Below are 26,516 nucleotides of genomic sequence, written 5' to 3' on the forward strand. Positions count from 1 at the left end.
GGAGGGGGGCGGAGTCATGTGTTATGCAAATGAAGCCCATCACTGCTGCTGGTTACCAGGCGGACACTGCCCTCTAGTGGCAACATGATGCACTTTCTGCATTCCCATGCCAGTTTATCCCAACATATCTGCAATGTCATTCATGTGCCGGCCAGGCAAGAACAGTCCCACTCACGCTTTGTCGTGAAAGCCACGACTAGCGACCACGCAGTCTGATAGTTTATATATCAATGATGAAATATTAACATTGCAACACATGCCAATACGGCCGCTTTAGTTTACTAAATTGCAATTTTAAATTTTGCGTGAAGTATCCTGTTGAAAACGTTGGTATGATGACGCGTATGATGACGTCTCGGATTGTAGCGGACATTTTTTTCCAGCCTGATCCCAGCTATAAGTCGTCTGCTTTAATCGCATAATTCCACAGTATTCTGGACATCTGTTGCTGAATCTTTTGCAATTTGTTCAATTATTAATGGAGACGTCAAAGAAGAACGATGTAGGCGGGAAGCGGTGTATTGCAGACGCCTTTAGCAACACAAACACAGCCGGTGTTTCCTTGTTTACATTCCTGAAGGTGAAGCATTACTATGGAACAGAGCGGTCAAGCGAATATGGTTCCCGACCACATGTCCACCGGCAGGTTTCGGGGAGAAAATTGTGGTAATAAGTCGGCTCTTACTGTAGACATGAGCGCAGCTTGCGTCGTTCATCGTTCACCTGTCAAAGAGGCAGCTTCCTTCAGAGACACTAGCGGTCACCACACCCCTCCGACTTTCAGGTACGACTATATCATCTCACTACAACACTAGTAACACAATAAGCAGATAAGGGATTTTCCAGAAATATCCCAGTAAATGTGTCTAAAGACATCTGAATCGCTCCCAGTGCCCTGTCTTTTTTTTTTTCTTTTTTTTTCTAGTCTTTCACTCTCACTTTCCTCATCCACGAATCTTTCATCCTCGCTCAAATTAATGGGGAAATTGTCGCTTTCTCGGTCCGAATCGCTCTAGCTGCTGGTGGCCATGATTGTAAACAATGTGCGGATGTGAGGAGCTCCACAACCCGTGACGTCAAGTGCACATCGTCTGCTACTTCCGGTACAGGCAAGGCTTTTTTATTAGCGACCAAAAGTTGCAAATTTTATCGTGGATGTTCTCTACTAAATCCTTTCAGCAAAAATATGGCGAAATGATCAAGTATGACACATAGAATGGAGCTGCTATCCCCGTTTGAATAAGAACATCTCATTTCAGTAGGTCTTTAAAATAAGAAATGTTTTGAGTGTATTGCATTCCAAAGCAGAAAATATGTTTTTGTTTCCAGTTTTGCTTTCATTTTTTTTAAAGCGCCACCATTCCATTGCATGTGTTTTTTTTTTTTATGTATCTTTAGCCATGTTGGTGTTGGATATATATCAAAACTATAATCCAATTGTTGTTTGGAAATATATCAGTCGCATAAATAAATCGGCATTTTTGATGATTTAAAAAAAAAGAAATACGAAAAATGTCGAGTTATCAAATGAATTACTTGTATTATTATTTTTAATTGGATATAAATGTGTCTATTTGACGATTGGCCGATATGATATTAGCTTAAATAATGCAATTTCTTACACCTTTGAGTGTCGTTTGTGAGTATGGATTTATTTCCGGTTGTCTTAGGTATGTTGAAGTAGTCTTTGCCATTAAATTGAATGTACCACGAGTCCTACAATGTGTTCGTACTGTAAGTGTTGTACTTATTATACGCCCGCTGTTTGATTGTAACGTGCGTCTCAGTTAACCAATTTGGAGATGTTGTAGCGCCATGTAAAATCGCTAATGCTAATCGGTAGCATGCATATGGCATATTCAATGTAATTTAGCATGGCGCTATCCCATTCATTGTCATGTATTTATTTCAAGCGTAACTATTAGGGGTGTCCCGATACGATACTGTTTCTGCGGCCTAGACAATTAGCCGATACGATATTAGCTTAGATATTGCAAACTTTTGACGTATTTATGTGCCATGAGTCCTACAATGTGTTTATACTGTAAGTGTTGTACTTATTATACACCTGCTGTTTGATTGTAACTTTCATCTCAGGTGTTGAAATCGCCATGTAAAATCGCTAATGCTAATCTGTAGCATGCATATGGCATATTTAATGTATTTTAGCATGGTGCTATCCCATTCATTGTCCTGTATTTATTCCATCGTAACTATTAGGGGTGTCCCGATACGATACGATACTGATACTGCGGCCTAGACAATGAGCCGATACGATATTAGCTTGAATATTGAAAACTTTTGACGTATTTATCTTCGAAAAGGTTTGATCTAGTGATATCTTTTTTGTGATGACTGCATGCTGGATGAGTATCGTTTGCGAGTATGCATTTATTTCCGGTTGTTTTTGGTATGTTGAAGTAGTCTTTGCCATTAAACTGAATGTGCCATGAGTCCTACAATGTGTTCGTGCTGTAAGTGCTGTACTTATTACACACCCGCTGTTTGATTGTAACGTGCATCTCAGTTAACCAACTTGGAGATGTTGTGGTTAAACAATGTAAAATCGCTAATGCTAATCTGTAGCATGCATATGGCATATTTAATGTAATTTAACATGGCGCTATCCCATTCGTTGTCATATATTTATTTCAAGCGTAACTGTTAGGGGTGTCCCAATACGATGATACTGCGGCCTAGACAATTAGCCGATACGATATTAGCTTAAATATCGCAAACTATTGACGTATTTATCTTCAAAAAGTTTTGATCAAGTGATATCTTTTTTTGTGATGACTGCCACGGATTGAATCTTGTTTTCTTACACCTATGAGTATCGTTTGCGAGTATGCATTTATTTCCGGTTGTTTTTGGTATGTTGAAGTAGTCTTTGCCATTAACTTGAATGTGCCGTGAGTCCTACAATGTGTTCGTGCTGTAAGTGCTGTACTTATTACACACCCGCTGTTTGATTGTAACGTGCATCTCAGTTAACCAACTTGGAGATGTTGTAGTCACGCCATGTAAAATCGCTAATGCTAATCTGTAGCATGCATATGGCATATTTAATGTAATTTAGCATGGTGCTATCCCATTCGTTGTCATGTATTTATTTCAAGCGTAACTGTTAGGGGTGTCCCGATACGATGATACTGTGGCCTACACAATTAGCCGATACGATATTAGCTTAAATATCGCAAACTATTGACGTATTTATCTTCAAAAAGGTTTGATCAAGTGATATCTTTTTTTTGTGATGACTGCCACGGATTGAATCTTGTTTTCTTACACCTATGAGTATCGTTTGTGAGTATGGATTTATTTCCGGTTGTCTTAGGTATGTTGAAGTAGTCTTTGCCATTAAGTTGAATGTGCCGTGAGTCCTACAATGTGTTCGTACTGTAAGTGCTGTACTTATTACACACCCGCTGTTTGATTGTAACGTGCATCTCAGGTGTTGTAATTGCCATGTAAAATCGCTAATGCTAATCATTAGCATGAATATGGCATATTTAATGTAATTTAGCATGGTGCTATCCCATTCATTGTCATGTATTTATTCCATCGTAACTATTAGGGGTGTCCCGATACGATACTGATACTGCGGCCTAGACAATGAGCCGATACGATATTAGCTTGAATATTGAAAACTTTTGACGTATTTATGTGCCATGAATCCTACAATGTGTTCGTACTGTAAGTATTGCACTTATACACACACCCGCTGTTTGATTGTAACTTTCATCTCAGGTGTTGAAATCGCCATGTAAAATTGCTAATGCTAATCAGTAGCATGTATATGGCATAATTAATGTAATTTAGCATGGTGCTATCCCATTCATTGTCATGAATTTATTCCATTGTAACTATTAGGGGTGTCCCGATACGATACTGATACAGCGGCCTAGACAATTAGCCGATACGATATTAGCTTAGATATTGAAAACTTTTAACGTATTTATCTTCGAAAAGGTTTGATCTAGTGATATCTTTTTTTGTGATGACTGCCACAGAACGAATCTTGTTTTCTTACACCTATGAGTATCGTTTGCGAGTATGCATTTATTTCCGGTTGTCTTTGGTATATTGAAGTAGTCTTTGCCATTAAACTGAATGTTCCACGAGTCCTACAATGTGTTCGTACTGTGAGTGTTGTACTTATTACACACCCGTTTTTTGATTGTAACTTTCATCTCAGGTGTTGAAATCGCCATGTAAAATCGCTAATGCTAATCAGTAGCATGCATATGGCATATTTAATGTAATTTAGCATGGTGCTATCCCATTCATTGTCCTGTATTTATTCCATCGTAACTATCAGGGGTGTCCCGATACGATACTGATACTGCGGCCTAGACAATTAGCCGATACGATATTAGCTTGAATATTGAAAACTTTTGACATATTTATCTTCGAAAAGGTTTGATCTAGTGATATCTTTTTTGTGATGACTGCATGCTGGATGAATATCGTTTGCGAGTATGCATTTATTTCCGGTTGTTTTTGGTATGTTGAAGTAGTCTTTGCCATTAAACTGAATTTGCCATGAGTCCTACAATGTGTTCGTGCTGTAAGTGTTGTACTTATTACACACCCACTGTTTGATTGTAACGTGCATCTCAGTTAACCAACTTGGAGATGTTGTGGTTAAGCCATGTAAAATCGCTAATGCTAATCTGTAGCATGCAAATGGCATATTTAATGTAATTTAGCATGGTGCTATCCCATTCGTTGTCATGTATTTATTTCAAGCGTAACTGTTAGGAGTGTCCCGATACGATGACACTGTGGCCTACACAATTAGCTGATACGATATTAGCTTAAATATCGCAAACTATTGACGTATTTATCTTCAAAAAGGTTTGATCAAGTGATATCTTTTTTTTGTGATGACTGCCACGGATTGAATCTTGTTTTCTTACACCTATGAGTATCGTTTGCGAGTATGCATTTATTTACGGTTGTCTTAGGTATGTTGAAGTAGTCTTTGCCATTAAGTTAAATATGCCATGAGTCCTACAATGTGTTTATACTGTAAGTGCTGCATTTATTACACACCCGCTGTTTGATTTTAACGTGCATCTCAGTTAAACAACTTGGAGATGTTGTAACGACATGTAAAATCGCTAATGCTAATCTGTAGCATGCACATGGCATATTCAATGTAATTTAGCATTGCGCTATCCCATTCATTGTCATGTATTTGTTTCATCGCAACTATTAGCCGATACGATATTAGCTTGAATATTGCAAACTTTTGACGTATTTATCTTCAAAAAGCTTTGATCAAGTGATATCATTTTTGTGATGACTGCATGCTGGATAGTGTGCCAAGGATTGAATCTTGTTTTCTTACACCTATGAGTATCGCTTACGAGTGCATTTATTTCCAGTTTTTTTTAGGTATATTTATCTTATATTGCTTTTATCTTACATTTTATACCCTTTCCATCTTTTCCATCCTTTGCAACTGAGCTACTGTGTGGAGCAAATTTCCCTTGGGGCTCACTAAAGTTTGTCTAAGTCCAAAATGGAATTTTTTTTTCTACCAGAAATAGATTTTTAATTTTTTCAATTATTATTTACCACCAAAATAATTTTTTATGTAAATTATTTTTTATTTGAGAATTTTTTGTTTTGTTTTTCTCGTTTGGAAATGTTTTTTAATTTTTTTGTTGCAATTTTTTTTTTTTTTTTTTTTTTAAAGACACTAATTTCTCTAACGTTGAATTTTTTTTTTTTGTGCTGATATTGGACCGATATCACTATGGGATCGGGACAGTATCGCTACACATTTGCAAGTACTGTAAATCCAACTTTTACAGTATTATTTTTGACAAACTATGTCACTTGTTGTCTTCCACGCTGACGCCAAAGTTTTTCAAATCTTTGCAGGCGCTATCAGAAACTCCAGAAGATAATGAAACCCTGGTAAGACCCCTCACCTTCCTCTCCTCCTCCTCCTCCTCCTCCTCCCCCCTGCTGGGTGGATGTTTCTCTGCTGCAGTCTGCATGGTTAAAGACTGCAGTGCCTTATGGGAAATAAATCACACGCATCATTTCCCTCCATTCTTCTAACCTTTGCAAGCGTTTCCTTCTTCAAAAGCCTCATATTCTGACTTAAGTTTGTAACGTTAGCACGATGACAAAGGAAAAGGTAAGCATGCCTACTATCGAAAGTCTTTTCTTACCTATTCATACCTGTTTGTGTATTTGTCCCACAATGTGAAATCGGACCGTATTACAAAATTAATTCATTTTCGTCCTCAAAATTCTACACACAATACCCCATGACAATGTGGAAATGTTTCTTTTTTCAGAAATGTTAGCTCATTTATTAAAAATAAAACATCAAGTGTATTTCCGCACATTTGGTTAGTTAAATGCAAAAATGAGCTCATATTTGGGTTTTATTTACTGCGTTTGTATCAGATTGACCAAATGTGCGATTATGATAATAAAATGACGATGTACAGGTGATAAAATGTGCTGCTCCATGTTAGAATACAATAGGTTTAGACGCCACATGCACGTCGCCAGTTGACCACCAGAGGTCACTGTTGTCAAGGTTGTCTATCATGCTTCTGAAAAACGGAAAACATAAAAAAGAAAAAAAAATATTCATCAACTAAGTGGTTATTTGACACTAAAAATAAAAAAAACTATTGTATAAACAAATACATTCTTTAAAAAAATATTTTTCACTTGTATGATGAATTTCTTCACAGTATTTAGTTAGTTATATGCAAAAACAAGCTCATATTTGGGTTTTATATACTGTGTGTGTATCAGTTTATCCCAAAAGTTGCTTAAATAATTGTAAAAATTATGTTTCCTCTTCACAAAAAATACTCAAGTATAAGTAAAACTTTAAATTTAAACTACTCTGGGTACAGTTTATCCAAAAAGTTACTTGAATAAATGTAACAAAGTAAAAGTAGTGTTTGCTCTCCACAAAAATACTCATGTAAAATTAAGAATTACGTTGGATTAAAACTACTTTGACGAGTACAATTAATCGACAGTTACTTAAGTAAATGTACCAGAGTAAAAGTAGTGTTTCCTCTCCACAAAAATACTCGAGTAAAAGTAAAAAGTATGTTGGATTTAAACTACTCTGATGAGTACAGTTTATCCAAAAAGTTACGAAAGTAAATGTAACAAAGTAAAATTGTGTTTCCTGTCTGCAGAAATATCAAGTAAAAATGACGATGTACAGGTGATAAAATGTGCTGCTCCATATTAAAATACAATAGGTTCAGACGCCACATGCACGTCGCCAGTTGGCCACCAGAGGTCACTGTTGTGTAGGTTGTCTTAATGCTTCTGAAAAGCCAAAAATATATTTAAAAAAATATATATTCATCTACTACGTGGTAACTTGACACTGAAAATGAATAAAGTCAGTTATTTAAAGAAATACATACTTTAAAAAAAACGTTTTTTTCACTTTTGATGAATTTCCGCACACAATTTAGCTTTAGTTAACTGCCAAAATGAGCTCATATTTGGGTTTTATTTACTGTATGCGTATCAGTTTATCCCAAAAGTTGCTTAAGTAAATGTAAAAATTGTTTTTCCTCTTCACAAAAATACCCAAGTATAACAAAAACATTTGTGGATTCAAACAACTGTGATGAGTACAGTTTATCCAAGAATGTACTTAAATAAAAGTAAAAAAGTAAAATTGTGTTTTCTCTCTGCAGAAATATCAAGTAAAAGTAAAAACTATGTGGATTAAAACTACTCTGACAAGTACAATTAATCCACAAAGGTATTTAACTAAATGTAACAAAGTAAAAGTAGTTTCCTCTTCACAAAAATACTCGAGTAGAAGTAAAAAGTATGTTGAATTTAAACTACTCTGATGAGTACAGTTTATCCCAAAAAGTTATTTGAATAAATGTAACAAAGTACAATTGTGTTTCCTCTCTACAGAAATATCAAGTGAAAAGTATGTGGATTAAAATGACGATGTACAGGTGATAAAATGTGCTGCTCCATGTTAGAATACAACAGGTTCAGACGCCACATGCACGTCGCCAGTTGACCACCAGAGGTCACTGTTGTCAAGGTTGTCTATCATGCTTCTGAAACGCAGGAAATATTTAAAAAATAATTAATTATTCACCTACTGAGTAGTTACTTGACTCTGAAAATGAAAAAAGTTAATTATTTAAAAGAAATACATACTTTTTAAAAATATTTTTCACTTTTATGATGAATTTCCTCACAGTATTTAGTTAGTTAAATGCAATAATGAGCTCATATTTGGGTTTTATTTACTGTGTGTGTATCAGTTTATTCCAAAAGTTGTGTATCAGTTTATCCCAAAAGTTGCTTAAGTAATTGTAAAAATTGTTTCCTCTTCACAAAAATACTCAAATATAAGAAAAACTTTGAATTTAAACTACTCTAGGTACAGTTTTTCCCCAAAAAATACTTAAGTAAATGTAAAACTAGTGTTTGCTTTCCACAAAAATACTCATGTAGAAGTAAAAATTATGTTTGATTTAAACTACTCTGATGAGTACAATTATTCCAAAAAGTTATTTAAATAAATGTAACAAAGTAAAATTGTTTCCTTTACAGAAATATCAAGTAAAAAGTATGTTGGATTTAAACTACTCTGATGAGTACAGTTTATCCAAAAAGTTATTTAAGTAAATGTAACAAAGTAAAATTGTGTTTCCTGTCTGCAGAAATATCAAGTAAAAATGACGATGTACAGGTGATAAAATGTGCTGCTCCATATTAAAATACAATAGGTTCAGACGCCACATGCATGTCGCCAGTTGGCCACCAGAGGTCACTGTTGTGTAGGTTGTCTATCATGCTTCTGAAAAGCCAAAAATATATTAAAAAAAATATATATTCATCTACTAAGTGGTAACTTGACACTGAAAATGAATAAAGTCAATTATTTAAAGAAATACATACTTTAAAAAAAAAAGTTTTTTCACTTATGATGAATTTCCGCACACAATTTAGCTTTAGTTAACTGCCAAAAGGAGCTCATATTTGGGTTTTATTTACTGTATGTGTATCAGTTTATCCCAAAAGTTGCTTAAGTAAATGTAAAAATTGTTTTTCCTCTTCACAAAAATACCCAAGTATACGAAAAACATTTGTGGATTTAAACAACTGTGATGAGTACAGTTTATCCGAAAATGTACTTATCTAAAGTAAAATTGTGTTTTTCTCTCTACAGAAATATCAAGTAAAAGTAAAACGTATGTGGATTAAAACTACTCTGACAAGTACAATTAATCCACAAAGGTATTTAAGAAAATGTAACAAAGTAAAAGTAGTGTTTCCTCTTCACAAAAATACTCGAGTAGAAGTAAAAAGTATGTTGGATTTAAGCTACTTTGATGAGTACAGTTTATTCAAAAAAGTTATTTAATCCAAAAAAGTTATTTAAATAAATGTAACCAAGTACAATTGTGTTTCCTCTCTACAGAAATATTAAGTAAAAGTAAAAAGTATGTGAATTAAAACTACTCTGACAAGTAAAATTAATCCACAAAGTTATGGCTATATAAATAAACATTGATTGATTGATTGAAAGTTATTTAAATAAATGTAACAAAGTAAAATTGTTTCCTCTACAGAAATATCAAGTAAAAAGTATGTGGATTATGCTTCTGAAACGCAGGAAATATTAAAAAGATAATGAATTATTCACCTACTGAGTGGTTACTTGACACTGAAAATGAAAAAAGTGAATTATTTTTAAAGAAATACATACTTTTTAAAAATATTTTTCACTTTTATGATGAATTTCCTCACAGTATTTAGTTAGTTAAATGCAAAAATTAGCTCATATTTGGGTTTTATTTACTGTGTGTGTATCAGTTTATCCCAAAAGTTGCTTAACTAATTGTAAAAATTGTTTCCTCTTCACAAAAATACTCAAGTATAAGAAAAACTTTGAATTTAAATTACTCTGGGTACAGTTTTCCCTCAAAAAATACTTAAGTAAATGTAACAAAGTAAAACTAGTGTTTGCTCTCCACAAAAATATTCATGCAAAAGTAAAAAGTACGTTGGATTAAAAAAAAACTTTGATCTCAAATTAATCAAAGTTACTTAAGTAAATGTAACAGGGTAAAAGTAGCGTTTCCTCTTCACAAAAATACTCGAGTAAAAGTATGTTGGATTTAAACTACTCTGATGAGTACAGTTTATCCAAAAAATTACTTAAGTAAATGTAAGAAAGTAAAATTGTGTTTCCTCTCTACAGAAATATTAAGTAAAAGTAAAAAGTATGTGGATTAAAATGACGATCTACAGGTGATAAAATGTGCTGCTCCATATCAGAATACAATAGGTTCAGACGCCAAATGCACGTCGCCAGTTGACCACCAGAGGTCACTGTTTTCAAGGTTATCTATCATGCTTCTGAAACGCAGGAAATATTTAAAAAATAATGAATTATTCACTTACTGAGTGGTTACTTGACCATGAAAATGAAAAGGTTAATAATTTTTAAAAAAATAAATACTTTAAAAAAATATTTTCTCACTTTTATGATGAATTTCCTCACAGTATTTAGTTAGTTAAATGCAAAAATTAGCTCATATTTGGGTTTTATTTACTGTGTGTGTATCAGTTTATCCCGAAAGTTGCTTAAGAAATTGTAAAAATTGTGTTTCCTCTTCACAAAAATACTCATGTATAAGAAAAACTTTGAATTTAAACTACTCTGGGTACAGTTTTTCCCCCAAAAATACTTAAGTAAATGTAACAAAGTAAAACTAGTGTTTGCCCTCCACAAAAATACTCATGTAAAAGTTGAAAGTACGTTGGATTAAAACTACTTTGATCTCAAATGAATCGAAGTTACTTAAGTAAATGTAACAGGGTAAAAGTAGCGTTTCCTCTTCACAAAAATACTTGAGTAAAAGTAAAAAGTATGTTGGATTTAAACTACTCTGATGAGTACAGTTTATCCAAAAAATTACTTAAGTAAATATAAGAAAGTAAAATTGTGTTTCCTCTCTACAGAAATATTAAGTAAAAGTAAAAAGTATGTGGATTAAAACTACTCTGACAAGTGCAATTAATCCAAAAAGTTATTTGAATAAATCTAACAAAGTAAAATTGTTTCCTCCTACAGAAATATCAAGTAAAAAGTATGTGGATTAAAATGACGATGTACAGGTGATAAAATGTGCTGCTCCATATTAAAATACAATAGGTTCAGACACCACATGCACGTCGCCAGTTGACCACCAGAGGTCACTGTTGTCAAGGTTATCTATCATGCTTCTGAAACGCAGGAAATATTTAAAAAATAATGAATTATTCATCTACTGAGTGGTTACTTGACAATGAAAATGAATAAAGTCAATTATTCAAAAAAATACATACTTAAAAAAAAAAAGTTTCACATTTGATTACTTTTTGCACATTATTTAGTTTGTTAAATGCAAAAATGAGCTCGTATTTGGGTGTACCTACTGTGTGTGTATCAGATTGACATAATTGTGACTGTATTGTGCGATTATGATGATAAAATGACAATGTACAGTTGATAAAATGTGCTGCTCTGTATTTGAATACAATAGGTGCATACGCCACATGCACGTCGCCAGTTGACCACTAGAGGTCGCTGTTGTCAAGGTGATGCTTCTTGAAAATGAACCATTCGTCAACTGGGACTGGTTATTATTTGACACTGAAAAAAAAAATCTAGTATCATGTACATTATTTATTTAATGGCCTCATATTTGAGTGTCAGATGACGTCATTGTGTGAATGCTCCAAAGCTGAGCTGCTTCTTCTTCTTCTTCTCCAGATTTTGGTGCCCTCTACCTTCCACATTTTCAACTTCAAACTGTTCAGCCTATTTGGGAATCGCGGGCTTTCCCCTTGACAAATTCCAACATTTCCCAGAATTCCAGGTTTTCCAGGACATTTTCCTCCCATTCAAAATGAATTGCCCATTTTTCAAACTTCCACATTTTTCAACCTATTTAAACGATTCCACCTTCAACACATTCCAACATCATAAACATTCAAAATAATATTTTTTTCGAGTTGAAAAAAATTCCAGGTATTTTCAGAATTCCCGTTTTTTTCAAACTTTTTCCAAGGATTTCCAATAATTTTAAATATTTAGGGACATTTTCCCCCATTCAAAAGTAATTCTCTGTTTTTCACACTTCCACAACTCCCACATTTTTCAACCTATTCAAACCATTCCACCTTCAACATATTCCACTCATCCTGGAAATTCAAACCATCATTTTTTCAAGCCATAAAAAAATTCCAGGAAGTCCCAGAATTCCCGTTTTTACAAACCCTTTTTTGACCCTTTTTTCTGGCGACTACTCCTTCCATATTTTTCAACCCACTTTAACCGTCCATCTATCCATCCATTTTCTACCGCTTATTCCCTTTGGGGTCGCGGGGGGCGCTGGTGCCTATCTCAGCTACAATTGGGTGGAAGGCGGTGTACACCCTGGACAAGTCGCCACCGCATCACGGCCACTTTAACCGTTCTACCGATGAATCATTCCTCTTAATCAGGACAAAAAACAAAGTTGTTTTTTGAGCTGCAAAAATTCCCATTTTTCCCGAAATTCCAGGAATTCCATACCACCATTTTGTCAATTAAAAATGTTCCTACTTCAACATTTCTTGACCGATTTGAAGAATTCCAACACCAACCTTTTCAACTCATTCAGAACATATAAAAAAAAAGTTTATCATTTTCCCAAATTTCCATGAAATTTTCATTGAAAAGAATGGGACATTTTTCAACTCCCACATTTTTTCATCCAATTCAAACAGTTCCAACTTCAAAATATGCACCCTGTTCAGTAATTGCAAATGTATAAAAAATAAATAAATAAATAAAATATCCAGGATTTCCAAGATTTTTCAGTTTTTATGGACATTTTCCCCATTCAAAATTAATTCTTTATTTTTCACACATCCACAATTTGCGCATTTTTCAACCGTTTCAAACCATTCCAGCTTCCACATATTCCACTCATCCTGGAAATTCAAACTATATTTTTTTTCAAGTTTCAAAAAAATCCAGAAATTCCCGTTTTTTCATCTATTTTTCTGGCGACTACTTCTTTCACATTTTTCTGCCCGCTTTAACCATTCCACCACCCAAACATTCCTCCTAATCAGGACAAAAAAGCCTAGTTGTTTTTTTAACTGGAAAAATTCCCGGTTTTCCGTAAATTCCAGGAATTCCATAATATAATTTCTCAATTAAAAATGTCACTACGTCAACATTTCCCGACCCATTTCAAACATTTCAACCCCAACCATTTCCACCCTTTCAGAATATTCAAATTGTTTTGCATTTTCCCCAAATTTCCCTCTTTTCCCGAAATTTCCATTGAAAAGAATGGGACATTTTTCAACTCCCACATTTTTCCAACTTTAAAATATTCAGCCTGTTCAGGAATTGTAAAGTTGTAAAAAATAAAATACAATAAAAAATATCCATGATTTCCAATAATTTTCAGTTTTTAGGGACATTTTCCCCATCCATCCATCCATTTTCTACCGCTTATTCCCTTTTGGGGTCGCGGGGGGGGGGGGGGGCGCTGGCGCCTATCTCAGCTACAATCGGGCGGAAGGCGGGGTACACCCTGGACAAGTCGCCACCTCATCGCAGGACATTTTCCCCATTCAAAATTAATTCTACATTTTTCAAACCTCCACAATTCCCACATTTTTCAACCTATTCAAACCATTCTACTCATCCTGGAAATTCAAACTATAATTGTATCAAGTAAAAAACAACAACAACAGAATTCCCCTTTTTTCATACCCTTTTTTCACCCTTTTTTCTGGCGACTACTCCTTCTACATTTTTCAACCCACTTTAATCGTTCTACCGACAAAACATTCATCTTAATCAGGACAAAAACTGAAAAAATTCCCGCTTTTCCAGGAAATCCGTAATGCCAAATTTGTCGATTAAAAATGTTACTACGTCAACATTTCCCGACCCATTTCAAACATTTCAACCCCAACCATTTCCACCCTTTCAGAATATTCAAATTGTTTTGCATTTTCCCCAAATTTCCCTCTTTTCCCGAAATTTCCATTGAAAAGAATGGGACATTTTTCAACTCCCACATTTTTCCAACTTTAAAATATTCAGCCTGTTCAGGAATTGTAAAGTTGTAAAAGATAAAATACAATAAAAAATATCCATGATTTCCAATAATTTTCAGTTTTTAGGGACATTTTCCCCACAATTTCAACTCCCACATTTTTTCATCCGATTCAAACAGTTCCAACTCCAAAATATTCCGCCTATTCAGGAATTGTGTGCTCTACTTCAATAATTGTAAAAAAAAAAAAAAGAAAAATCCAGGATTTCCAACAATTCTCAGTTTTTTGGGACATTTTCCCCATTCAAAATGAATGAACCATTTTTCTCACTTCCACAATTCCCACATTTTTCAATCATTTCAAACCATTCCACCTTCAACATATTCCACTCATTCTGGAAATTCAAACTATCATTTTTTCAAGTAAAAAAAACAAAAACAGAATTCCCGTTTTTTTCAGACCCCTTTTTCCCCCTTTATTGTGGCGACTACTCCTTCTACATTTTTCAACCCACTTTAATTGTTCTACCGACAAAACATAGAAAAATTCCCGCTTTTTCAGGAAATCCGTAATGCCATTTCTCAATTACCCTGCAATGAGGTGGCGACTTGTCCAGGGTTTACCCTGCCTTCCGCCCGATTGTAGCTGAGATAGGCGCCAGCGCCCCCCGCGACCCCGAAAGGGAATAAGCGGTAGAAAATGGATTGGATGGATGGGGATTTCTTTATTAAAAATGTCACTACGTCCACATTTCCCGACCAATTTGAAAAATTCCAACCCCAACCATTTCGACTCATTCAGAACATTCAAATTCAAATTGTTTTGCGTTTTCCCCAAATTTCCCTCTTTTCTCGAAATTTCCATTGAAAAAAATGGGCCACTTTTCAACTCCCACATTTTTTCCAACTTCAAAATATGCAGCCTGTTCAGGAATTGCAAAATTGTAAAAAAAAATTAAATTAATTTAAAAAATATCCAGGATTTCCAAGAATTTTCAGTTTTTATGGACATTTTCCCCATTCAAAATGAATTATCCATGTTTCAAACTTCCACAATTCGCACATTTTTCAATCTATTCAAACCATTCCACCTTCAACATATTCCACTCATCCTGGAAATTCAAATTATAGTTTTTTTAAGTTAGAAAAAAAATAACAGAATTCACGTTTTTTCATACCTGTTTTTCACCTTTTTTGGGGGCGACTACTCCTTCTACATTTTTCAACCCACTTTAATCGTTCTACCGACAAAACATTAATCTTAATCAGGATAAAAATGAAGTTGTTTTTTGAAAAAAAAAAAAAAAAATCCAGAATTTCCAACAATTCTGAGTTTTTGGGAAATTTTCCCCATTTAAAATGAATGATCCATTTTTCAACTCCCACATTTTTTCATCTGATTCAAACAGTTCCAACTTCAAAATGTTCAGCCTGTTCAGGAATTGTGTGCTCTACTCCAACAATTGTAAAAAATATATAAATAAATATGAAAAATCCAGGATTTCCAACAATTCTCAGTTTTTAGGGACATTTTCCCCATTCAAACTGAATCATCCATGTTTCAAACTTCCACAATTCGCACATTTTTCAATCATTTCAAACCATTCCACCTTCAACATATTCCACTCATCCTGGAAATTCAAACTATTATTTTTATCAAGTTAGAAAAAAAACAACAGAATTCCCGTTTTTTCATACCTTTTTTTCACCCTTTTTCCGGGCGACTACTCCTTCTACATTTTTCAACCCACTTTAATCGTTTTACCGACAAAACATTCCTCTTAATCGGGATAAAAATAAAGTTGTTTTTTAAAAAAAAAAAAAAATCCGGAATTTCCAAAAATTCTGAGTTTTCTGGAAATTTTCCCCATTCAAAATGAATGATCCATTTTTCAACTCCCACATTTTTTCATCTGTTTCAAACAGTTCCAACTTCAAAATGTTCAGCCTGTTCAGGAATTGTGTGCTCTACTTCAACAATTGTAAAAAATATATAAATAAATATAAAAAAAATCCAGGATTTCCAACAATTCCCAGTTTTTAGGGACATTTTCCCCATTCAAACTGAATTATCCATGTTTCAAACTTCCACAATTCGCACATTTTTCAATCATTTCAAACCATTCCACTTTCAACATATTCCACTCATCCTGGAAATTCAAACTATTATTTTTATCAAGTTAGGAAAAAAAACAACAGAATTCCCGTTTTTTCATACCTTTTTTTCACCCTTTTTCCGGGCGACTACTCCTTCTACATTTTTCAACCCACTTTAATCGTTTTACCGACAAAACATTCCTCTTAATCGGGATAAAAATGAAGTTGTTTTTTGAAAAAAAATTAAAAAATCCAGAATTTCCAACAATTCTGAGTTTTTGGGAAATTTTCCCCATTCAAAATGAATGATCCATTTTTCAACTCCCACATTTTTTCATCTGTTTCAAACAGTTCCAACTTCAAAATGTTCAGCCTGTTCAGGAATTGTGTGCTCTACTCCAACAATTGTAAAAAATATATAAATAAATAAATAAAAAAATCCAGGATTTCCAACAATTCTCAGTTTTTATGGACATTTTCCCCATTCAAAATGAATGATCCATTTTTCATCTCCCACATTTTTTCATCCGATTCAAACAGTTCCAACTTCAAAATATTCAGCCTGTGCAGGAATTGCGTGCTCTACTCCGATTGTAAAAAATATATAAATAAATAAATTAAAAAATCCAGGATTTCCAACAATTCTAAGTTTTTATGGACATTTTCCCCATTCAAAATGAATGATCCATTTTTCAACTCCCACATTTTTTCATCTGTTTCAAACAGTTCCAACTTCAAAATGTTCAGCCTGTTCAGGAATTGTGTGCTCTACTCCAACAATTGTAAAAAATATATAAATAAATAAATAAAAAAATCCAGGATTTCCAACAATTCTCAGTTTTTATGGACATTTCCCCCATTCAAAATGAATGATCCATTTTTCATCTCCCACATTTTTTCATCCGATTCAAACAGTTCCAACTTCAAAATATTCAGCCTGTGCAGGAATTGCGTGCTCTACTCCAACGATTGTAAAAAATATATAAATAAATAAATAAAAAAATACAGGATTTCCAACAATTTTCAGTTTTTAGGGACATTTTCCCCATTCAAACTGAATTATCCATGTTTCAAACTTCCACAATTCGCACATTTTTCAATCATTTCAAACCATTCCACCTTCAACATATTCCACTCATCCTGGAAATTCAAACTATTATTTTTATCAAGTTAGAAAAAAAACAACAGAATTCCCGTTTTTTCATACCTTTTTTTCACCCTTTTTCCGGGCGACTACTCCTTCTACATTTTTCAACCCACTTTAATCGTTTTACCGACAAAACATTCCTCTTAATCGGGATAAAAATGAAGTTGTTTTTTGAAAAAAAATTAAAAAATCCAGAATTTCCAACAATTCTGAGTTTTTGGGAAATTTTCCCCATTCAAAATGAATGATCCATTTTTCAACTCCCACATTTTTTCATCTGTTTCAAACAGTTCCAACTTCAAAATGTTCAGCCTGTTCAGGAATTGTGTGCTCTACTCCAACAATTGTAAAAAATATATAAATAAATAAATAAAAAAATCCAGGATTTCCAACAATTCTCAGTTTTTATGGACATTTTCCCCATTCAAAATGAATGATCCATTTTTCATCTCCCACATTTTTTCATCCGATTCAAACAGTTCCAACTTCAAAATATTCAGCCTGTGCAGGAATTGCGTGCTCTACTCCGATTGTAAAAAATATATAAATAAATAAATTAAAAAATCCAGGATTTCCAACAATTCTAAGTTTTTATGGACATTTTCCCCATTCAAAATGAATGATCCATTTTTCAACTCCCACATTTTTTCATCTGTTTCAAACAGTTCCAACTTCAAAATGTTCAGCCTGTTCAGGAATTGTGTGCTCTACTCCAACAATTGTAAAAAAATATATAAATAAATAAATAAAAAAATCCAGGATTTCCAACAATTCTCAGTTTTTATGGACATTTTCCCCATTCAAAATGAATGATCCATTTTTCATCTCCCACATTTTTTCATCCGATTCAAACAGTTCCAACTTCAAAATATTCAGCCTGTGCAGGAATTGCGTGCTCTACTCCAACGATTGTAAAAAATATATAAATAAATAAATAAAAAAATACAGGATTTCCAACAATTTTCAGTTTTTAGGGACATTTTCCCCATTCAAACTGAATTATCCATGTTTCAAACTTCCACAATTCGCACATTTTTCAATCATTTCAAACCATTCCACCTTCAACATATTCCACTCATCCTGGAAATTCAAACTATTATTTTTATCAAGTTAGAAAAAAAACAACAGAATTCCCGTTTTTTCATACCTTTTTTTCACCCTTTTTGCGGGCGACTACTCCTTCTACATTTTTCAACCCACTTTAATCGTTTTACCGACAAAACACTCCTCTTAATCGGGATAAAAATGAAGTTGTTTTTTGAAAAAAAAAAAAAAAAAATCCGGAATTTCCGACAATTCTGAGTTTTTGGGAAATTTTCCCCATTCAAAATGAATGATCCATTTTTCAACTCCCACATTTTTTCATCTGTTTCAAACAGTTCCAACTTCAAAATGTTCAGCCTGTTCAGGAATTGTGTGCTCTACTTCAACAATTGTAAAAAATATATAAATAAATATAAAAAAATCCAGGATTTCCAACAATTCTCAGTTTTTAGGGACATTTTCCCCATTCAAACTGAATCATCCATGTTTCAAACTTCCACAATTCGCACATTTTTCAATCATTTCAAACCATTCCACCTTCAACATATTCCACTCATCCTGGAAATTCAAACTATTATTTTTATCAAGTTAGAAAAAAAACAACAGAATTCCCGTTTTTTCATACCTTTTTTTCACCCTTTTTCCGGGCGACTACTCCTTCTACATTTTTCAACCCACTTTAATCGTTTTACCGACAAAACACTCCTCTTAATCGGGATAAAAATGAAGTTGTTTTTTGAAAAAAAAAAAAAAAATCCGGAATTTCCAACAATTCTGAGTTTTTGGGAAATTTTCCCCATTCAAAATGAATGATCCATTTTTCAATTCCCACATTTTTTCATCTGTTTCAAACAGTTCCAACTTCAAAATGTTCAGCCTGTTCAGGATTTGTGTGCTCTACTCCAACAATTGTAAAAAATATATAAATAAATAAAAAAATCCAGGATTTCCAACAATTCTCAGTTTTTATTGACATTTTCCCCATTCAAAATGAATGATCCATTTTTCAACTCCCACATTTTTTCATCCGATTCAAACAGTTCCAACTTCAAAATATTCAGCCTGTGCAGGAATTGCGTGCTCTACTCCAACGATTGTAAAAAATATATAAATAAATAAATAAAAAAATACAGGATTTCCAACAATTTTCAGTTTTTAGGGACATTTTCCCCATTCAAACTGAATTATCCATGTTTCAAACTTCCACAATTCGCACATTTTTCAATCATTTCAAACCATTCCACCTTCAACATATTCCACTCATCCTGGAAATTCAAACTATTATTTTTATCAAGTTAGAAAAAAAACAACAGAATTCCCGTTTTTTCATACCTTTTTTTCACCCTTTTTCCGGGCGACTACTCCTTCTACATTTTTCAACCCACTTTAATCGTTTTACCGACAAAACATTCCTCTTAATCGGGATAAAAATGAAGTTGTTTTTTGAAAAAAAATTAAAAAATCCAGAATTTCCAACAATTCTGAGTTTTTGGGAAATTTTCCCCATTCAAAATGAATGATCCATTTTTCAACTCCCACATTTTTTCATCTGTTTCAAACAGTTCCAACTTCAAAATGTTCAGCCTGTTCAGGAATTGTGTGCTCTACTCCAACAATTGTAAAAAATATATAAATAAATAAATAAAAAAATCCAGGATTTCCAACAATTCTCAGTTTTTATGGACATTTTCCCCATTCAAAATGAATGATCCATTTTTCATCTCCCACATTTTTTCATCCGATTCAAACAGTTCCAACTTCAAAATATTCAGCCTGTGCAGGAATTGCGTGCTCTACTCCGATTGTAAAAAATATATAAATAAATAAATTAAAAAATCCAGGATTTCCAACAATTCTAAGTTTTTATGGACATTTTCCCCATTCAAAATGAATGATCCATTTTTCAACTCCCACATTTTTTCATCTGTTTCAAACAGTTCCAACTTCAAAATGTTCAGCCTGTTCAGGAATTGTGTGCTCTACTCCAACAATTGTAAAAAATATATAAATAAATAAATAAAAAAATCCAGGATTTCCAACAATTCTCAGTTTTTATGGACATTTCCCCCATTCAAAATGAATGATCCATTTTTCATCTCCCACATTTTTTCATCCGATTCAAACAGTTCCAACTTCAAAATATTCAGCCTGTGCAGGAATTGCGTGCTCTACTCCAACGATTGTAAAAAATATATAAATAAAAAAATAAAAAAATACAGGATTTCCAACAATTTTCAGTTTTTAGGGACATTTTCCCCATTCAAACTGAATTATCCATGTTTCAAACTTCCACAATTCGCACATTTTTCAATCATTTCAAACCATTCCACCTTCAACATATTCCACTCATCCTGGAAATTCAAACTATTATTTTTATCAAGTTAGAAAAAAAACAACAGAATTCCCGTTTTTTCATACCTTTTTTTCACCCTTTTTCCGGGCGACTACTCCTTCTACATTTTTCAACCCACTTTAATCGTTTTACCGACAAAACATTCCTCTTAATCGGGATAAAAATGAAGTTGTTTTTTGAAAAAAAATTAAAAAATCCAGAATTTCCAACAATTCTGAGTTTTTGGGAAATTTTCCCCATTCAAAATGAATGATCCATTTTTCAACTCCCACATTTTTTCATCTGTTTCAAACAGTTCCAACTTCAAAATGTTCAGCCTGTTCAGGAATTGTGTGCTCTACTCCAACAATTGTAAAAAATATATAAATAAATAAATAAAAAAATCCAGGATTTCCAACAATTCTCAGTTTTTATGGACATTTTCCCCATTCAAAATGAATGATCCATTTTTCATCTCCCACATTTTTTCATCCGATTCAAACAGTTCCAACTTCAAAATATTCAGCCTGTGCAGGAATTGCGTGCTCTACTCCGATTGTAAAAAATATATAAATAAATAAATTAAAAAATCCAGGATTTCCAACAATTCTAAGTTTTTATGGACATTTTCCCCATTCAAAATGAATGATCCATTTTTCAACTCCCACATTTTTTCATCTGTTTCAAACAGTTCCAACTTCAAAATGTTCAGCCTGTTCAGGAATTGTGTGCTCTACTCCAACAATTGTAAAAAATATATAAATAAATAAATAAAAAAATCCAGGATTTCCAACAATTCTCAGTTTTTATGGACATTTCCCCCATTCAAAATGAATGATCCATTTTTCATCTCCCACATTTTTTCATCCGATTCAAACAGTTCCAACTTCAAAATATTCAGCCTGTGCAGGAATTGCGTGCTCTACTCCAACGATTGTAAAAAATATATAAATAAATAAATAAAAAAATACAGGATTTCCAACAATTTTCAGTTTTTAGGGACATTTTCCCCATTCAAACTGAATTATCCATGTTTCAAACTTCCACAATTCGCACATTTTTCAATCATTTCAAACCATTCCACCTTCAACATATTCCACTCATCCTGGAAATTCAAACTATTATTTTTATCAAGTTAGAAAAAAAACAACAGAATTCCCGTTTTTTCATACCTTTTTTTCACCCTTTTTCCGGGCGACTACTCCTTCTACATTTTTCAACCCACTTTAATCGTTTTACCGACAAAACATTCCTCTTAATCGGGATAAAAATGAAGTTGTTTTTTGAAAAAAAATTAAAAAATCCAGAATTTCCAACAATTCTGAGTTTTTGGGAAATTTTCCCCATTCAAAATGAATGATCCATTTTTCAACTCCCACATTTTTTCATCTGTTTCAAACAGTTCCAACTTCAAAATGTTCAGCCTGTTCAGGAATTGTGTGCTCTACTCCAACAATTGTAAAAAATATATAAATAAATAAATAAAAAAATCCAGGATTTCCAACAATTCTCAGTTTTTATGGACATTTTCCCCATTCAAAATGAATGATCCATTTTTCATCTCCCACATTTTTTCATCCGATTCAAACAGTTCCAACTTCAAAATATTCAGCCTGTGCAGGAATTGCGTGCTCTACTCCGATTGTAAAAAATATATAAATAAATAAATTAAAAAATCCAGGATTTCCAACAATTCTAAGTTTTTATGGACATTTTCCCCATTCAAAATGAATGATCCATTTTTCAACTCCCACATTTTTTCATCTGTTTCAAACAGTTCCAACTTCAAAATGTTCAGCCTGTTCAGGAATTGTGTGCTCTACTCCAACAATTGTAAAAAATATATAAATAAATAAATAAAAAAATCCAGGATTTCCAACAATTCTCAGTTTTTATGGACATTTCCCCCATTCAAAATGAATGATCCATTTTTCATCTCCCACATTTTTTCATCCGATTCAAACAGTTCCAACTTCAAAATATTCAGCCTGTGCAGGAATTGCGTGCTCTACTCCAACGATTGTAAAAAATATATAAATAAAAAAATAAAAAAATACAGGATTTCCAACAATTTTCAGTTTTTAGGGACATTTTCCCCATTCAAACTGAATTATCCATGTTTCAAACTTCCACAATTCGCACATTTTTCAATCATTTCAAACCATTCCACCTTCAACATATTCCACTCATCCTGGAAATTCAAACTATTATTTTTATCAAGTTAGAAAAAAAACAACAGAATTCCCGTTTTTTCATACCTTTTTTTCACCCTTTTTCCGGGCGACTACTCCTTCTACATTTTTCAACCCACTTTAATCGTTTTACCGACAAAACATTCCTCTTAATCGGGATAAAAATGAAGTTGTTTTTTGAAAAAAAATTAAAAAATCCAGAATTTCCAACAATTCTGAGTTTTTGGGAAATTTTCCCCATTCAAAATGAATGATCCATTTTTCAACTCCCACATTTTTTCATCTGTTTCAAACAGTTCCAACTTCAAAATGTTCAGCCTGTTCAGGAATTGTGTGCTCTACTCCAACAATTGTAAAAAATATATAAATAAATAAATAAAAAAATCCAGGATTTCCAACAATTCTCAGTTTTTATGGACATTTTCCCCATTCAAAATGAATGATCCATTTTTCATCTCCCACATTTTTTCATCCGATTCAAACAGTTCCAACTTCAAAATATTCAGCCTGTGCAGGAATTGCGTGCTCTACTCCGATTGTAAAAAATATATAAATAAATAAATTAAAAAATCCAGGATTTCCAACAATTCTAAGTTTTTATGGACATTTTCCCCATTCAAAATGAATGATCCATTTTTCAACTCCCACATTTTTTCATCTGTTTCAAACAGTTCCAACTTCAAAATGTTCAGCCTGTTCAGGAATTGTGTGCTCTACTCCAACAATTGTAAAAAATATATAAATAAATAAATAAAAAAATCCAGGATTTCCAACAATTCTCAGTTTTTATGGACATTTTCCCCATTCAAAATGAATGATCCATTTTTCATCTCCCACATTTTTTCATCCGATTCAAACAGTTCCAACTTCAAAATATTCAGCCTGTGCAGGAATTGCGTGCTCTACTCCAACGATTGTAAAAAATATATAAATAAATAAATAAAAAAATACAGGATTTCCAACAATTTTCAGTTTTTAGGGACATTTTCCCCATTCAAACTGAATTATCCATGTTTCAAACTTCCACAATTCGCACATTTTTCAATCATTTCAAACCATTCCACCTTCAACATATTCCACTCATCCTGGAAATTCAAACTATTATTTTTATCAAGTTAGAAAAAAAACAACAGAATTCCCGTTTTTTCATACCTTTTTTTCACCCTTTTTGCGGGCGACTACTCCTTCTACATTTTTCAACCCACTTTAATCGTTTTACCGACAAAACACTCCTCTTAATCGGGATAAAAATGAAGTTGTTTTTTGAAAAAAAAAAAAAAAAAAATCCGGAATTTCCGACAATTCTGAGTTTTTGGGAAATTTTCCCCATTCAAAATGAATGATCCATTTTTCAACTCCCACATTTTTTCATCTGTTTCAAACAGTTCCAACTTCAAAATGTTCAGCCTGTTCAGGAATTGTGTGCTCTACTTCAACAATTGTAAAAAATATATAAATAAATATAAAAAAATCCAGGATTTCCAACAATTCTCAGTTTTTAGGGACATTTTCCCCATTCAAACTGAATCATCCATGTTTCAAACTTCCACAATTCGCACATTTTTCAATCATTTCAAACCATTCCACCTTCAACATATTCCACTCATCCTGGAAATTCAAACTATTATTTTTATCAAGTTAGAAAAAAAACAACAGAATTCCCGTTTTTTCATACCTTTTTTTCACCCTTTTTCCGGGCGACTACTCCTTCTACATTTTTCAACCCACTTTAATCGTTTTACCGACAAAACACTCCTCTTAATCGGGATAAAAATGAAGTTGTTTTTTGAAAAAAAAAAAAAAAATCCGGAATTTCCAACAATTCTGAGTTTTTGGGAAATTTTCCCCATTCAAAATGAATGATCCATTTTTCAATTCCCACATTTTTTCATCTGTTTCAAACAGTTCCAACTTCAAAATGTTCAGCCTGTTCAGGATTTGTGTGCTCTACTCCAACAATTGTAAAAAATATATAAATAAATAAAAAAATCCAGGATTTCCAACAATTCTCAGTTTTTATTGACATTTTCCCCATTCAAAATGAATGATCCATTTTTCAACTCCCACATTTTTTCATCCGATTCAAACAGTTCCAACTTCAAAATATTCAGCCTGTGCAGGAATTGCGTGCTCTACTCCAACGATTGTAAAAAATATATAAATAAATAAATACAATTCCAGGATTTCCAACAATTCTCAGTTTTTATGGACATTTTCCCCATTCAAAATGAATGAACCATTTTTCAAACTTCCACAATTCCCACATTTTTGAACCTATTCAAACCATCAACACATTCCAACTAACAAGTTCCAAACCAAATTCCAGTTTTCCTGGAAATTCAAAGTCCTCACCATTGAAACCACTGCAACTCTTCTTCCATCCACACTACATGAAGCATGGAGCATTCACACACAATTCCTATTGTACGCTAATAATGAAGAGTTTGCTGTTTGCTACCGTGGCTTTTTCCTCTTGCATGACTTTCCTCTCACTTCCTGGTTGCCGCGTGGATCTTCATCCTGGCTGTCCTGTATCGTCCAGGCTGTTCAGCCGCGTCCTTCTTACAGTCCCTTGAATGATGTGTGTGTTGCAGTTTTGGCGACCTGCTCTCCTTCACGCTGACGGCCTTCGTGGAGCTGATGGACCACGGCATCGTCTCCTGGGACACTTTCTCCGTGACTTTCATCAAGAAGGTCAGCTCGGCGGCGCTGACGTGGGCCGTAGCATTAGGCACACGCGCGCAGATTTTAACTTCTTCTTTGCCGCACAATTTGTGCGAAGCACTACATTTTTCTCAGCGGTTATTCTTTAGGACACACGAGGGCGCTGTCGTTAAAGACCAAGGTTGCAATGACTTGAAATTTCTCACGCCACAAAACAACCCTGCGTGACTTTAGGCCATGGGTGTCAAACTCTGGCCCGCAGGCCAAAATTGGCCCGCCGTGTAATTTAATTTGGCCCCTGAGGCAATTTCAAATTAACATTAGAGCTGGCCCGCCGGTACTATATAGCGGCGCTGCCGCTGTAACATAGCATTCACCGCTAATACTCATACTTGCCAATCCTCCCAATTTTCCCGGGAGACTCCCGCAGTTCAGTGCCACTCCTGAAAATCTCCTGGGGCAACCGTTCTCCCGACTTTTTCCCGATTTCTGCCCGGATAACAATATTGGGGGAGAGTCCTAAATGCACCTTTAACCTGCCGTCACGTTCGCTTTTCCTCCATACAAACAGCGTGCCGGCCCAGTCACATAATATACACAAGTGAATGCAAGGCATACTTGGTCAACAGCCATACAGGTCACACTGAGGGTGGCAGTATGAACAACTTTAACACAGTTACAAATATGTGCCACACTGTGAACTCACACCAAACAAAAATGACAAACACATTTCGGGAGAACATCCGCACCGGAACAACATAAACACAACAGAATAAATACTCAGAACCCCTTGCGGCACTAAGTCTTCCGGGACGCTACAATATACAATCCAATCTTCTCCAATCCACTTTATTTATATAGCACATTTAAACAACAATAAAGTTTCCAAAGTGCTGCACAGCCATGTTAAAAACAATTGTAAAAAAAATAAAATAAAATAAAATTTA

General features: G+C 33.7%; 1 protein-coding gene across 3 annotated transcripts in view; it reads left to right on the top strand.

Annotated features, from left to right (window-relative positions):
- The window catches only part of elmo1 (engulfment and cell motility 1 (ced-12 homolog, C. elegans)), a 214,730-nt gene that overhangs the window by 90,728 nt on the left and 97,486 nt on the right, over positions 1–26,516 (top strand). For all 3 annotated transcript variants that reach the window (XM_061897072.1, XM_061897073.1, XM_061897074.1), the window contains 2 exons: positions 5,896–5,931; positions 25,500–25,599. In XM_061897072.1, the coding sequence (XP_061753056.1) occupies positions 5,896–5,931; positions 25,500–25,599 (136 nt within the window). The remainder of the gene's footprint in view (positions 1–5,895; positions 5,932–25,499; positions 25,600–26,516) is intronic.

Source organism: Nerophis ophidion, linkage group LG04, assembly GCF_033978795.1.
Source record: "Nerophis ophidion isolate RoL-2023_Sa linkage group LG04, RoL_Noph_v1.0, whole genome shotgun sequence".
In the NCBI taxonomy this organism is placed as follows: domain Eukaryota; kingdom Metazoa; phylum Chordata; class Actinopteri; order Syngnathiformes; family Syngnathidae; genus Nerophis; species Nerophis ophidion.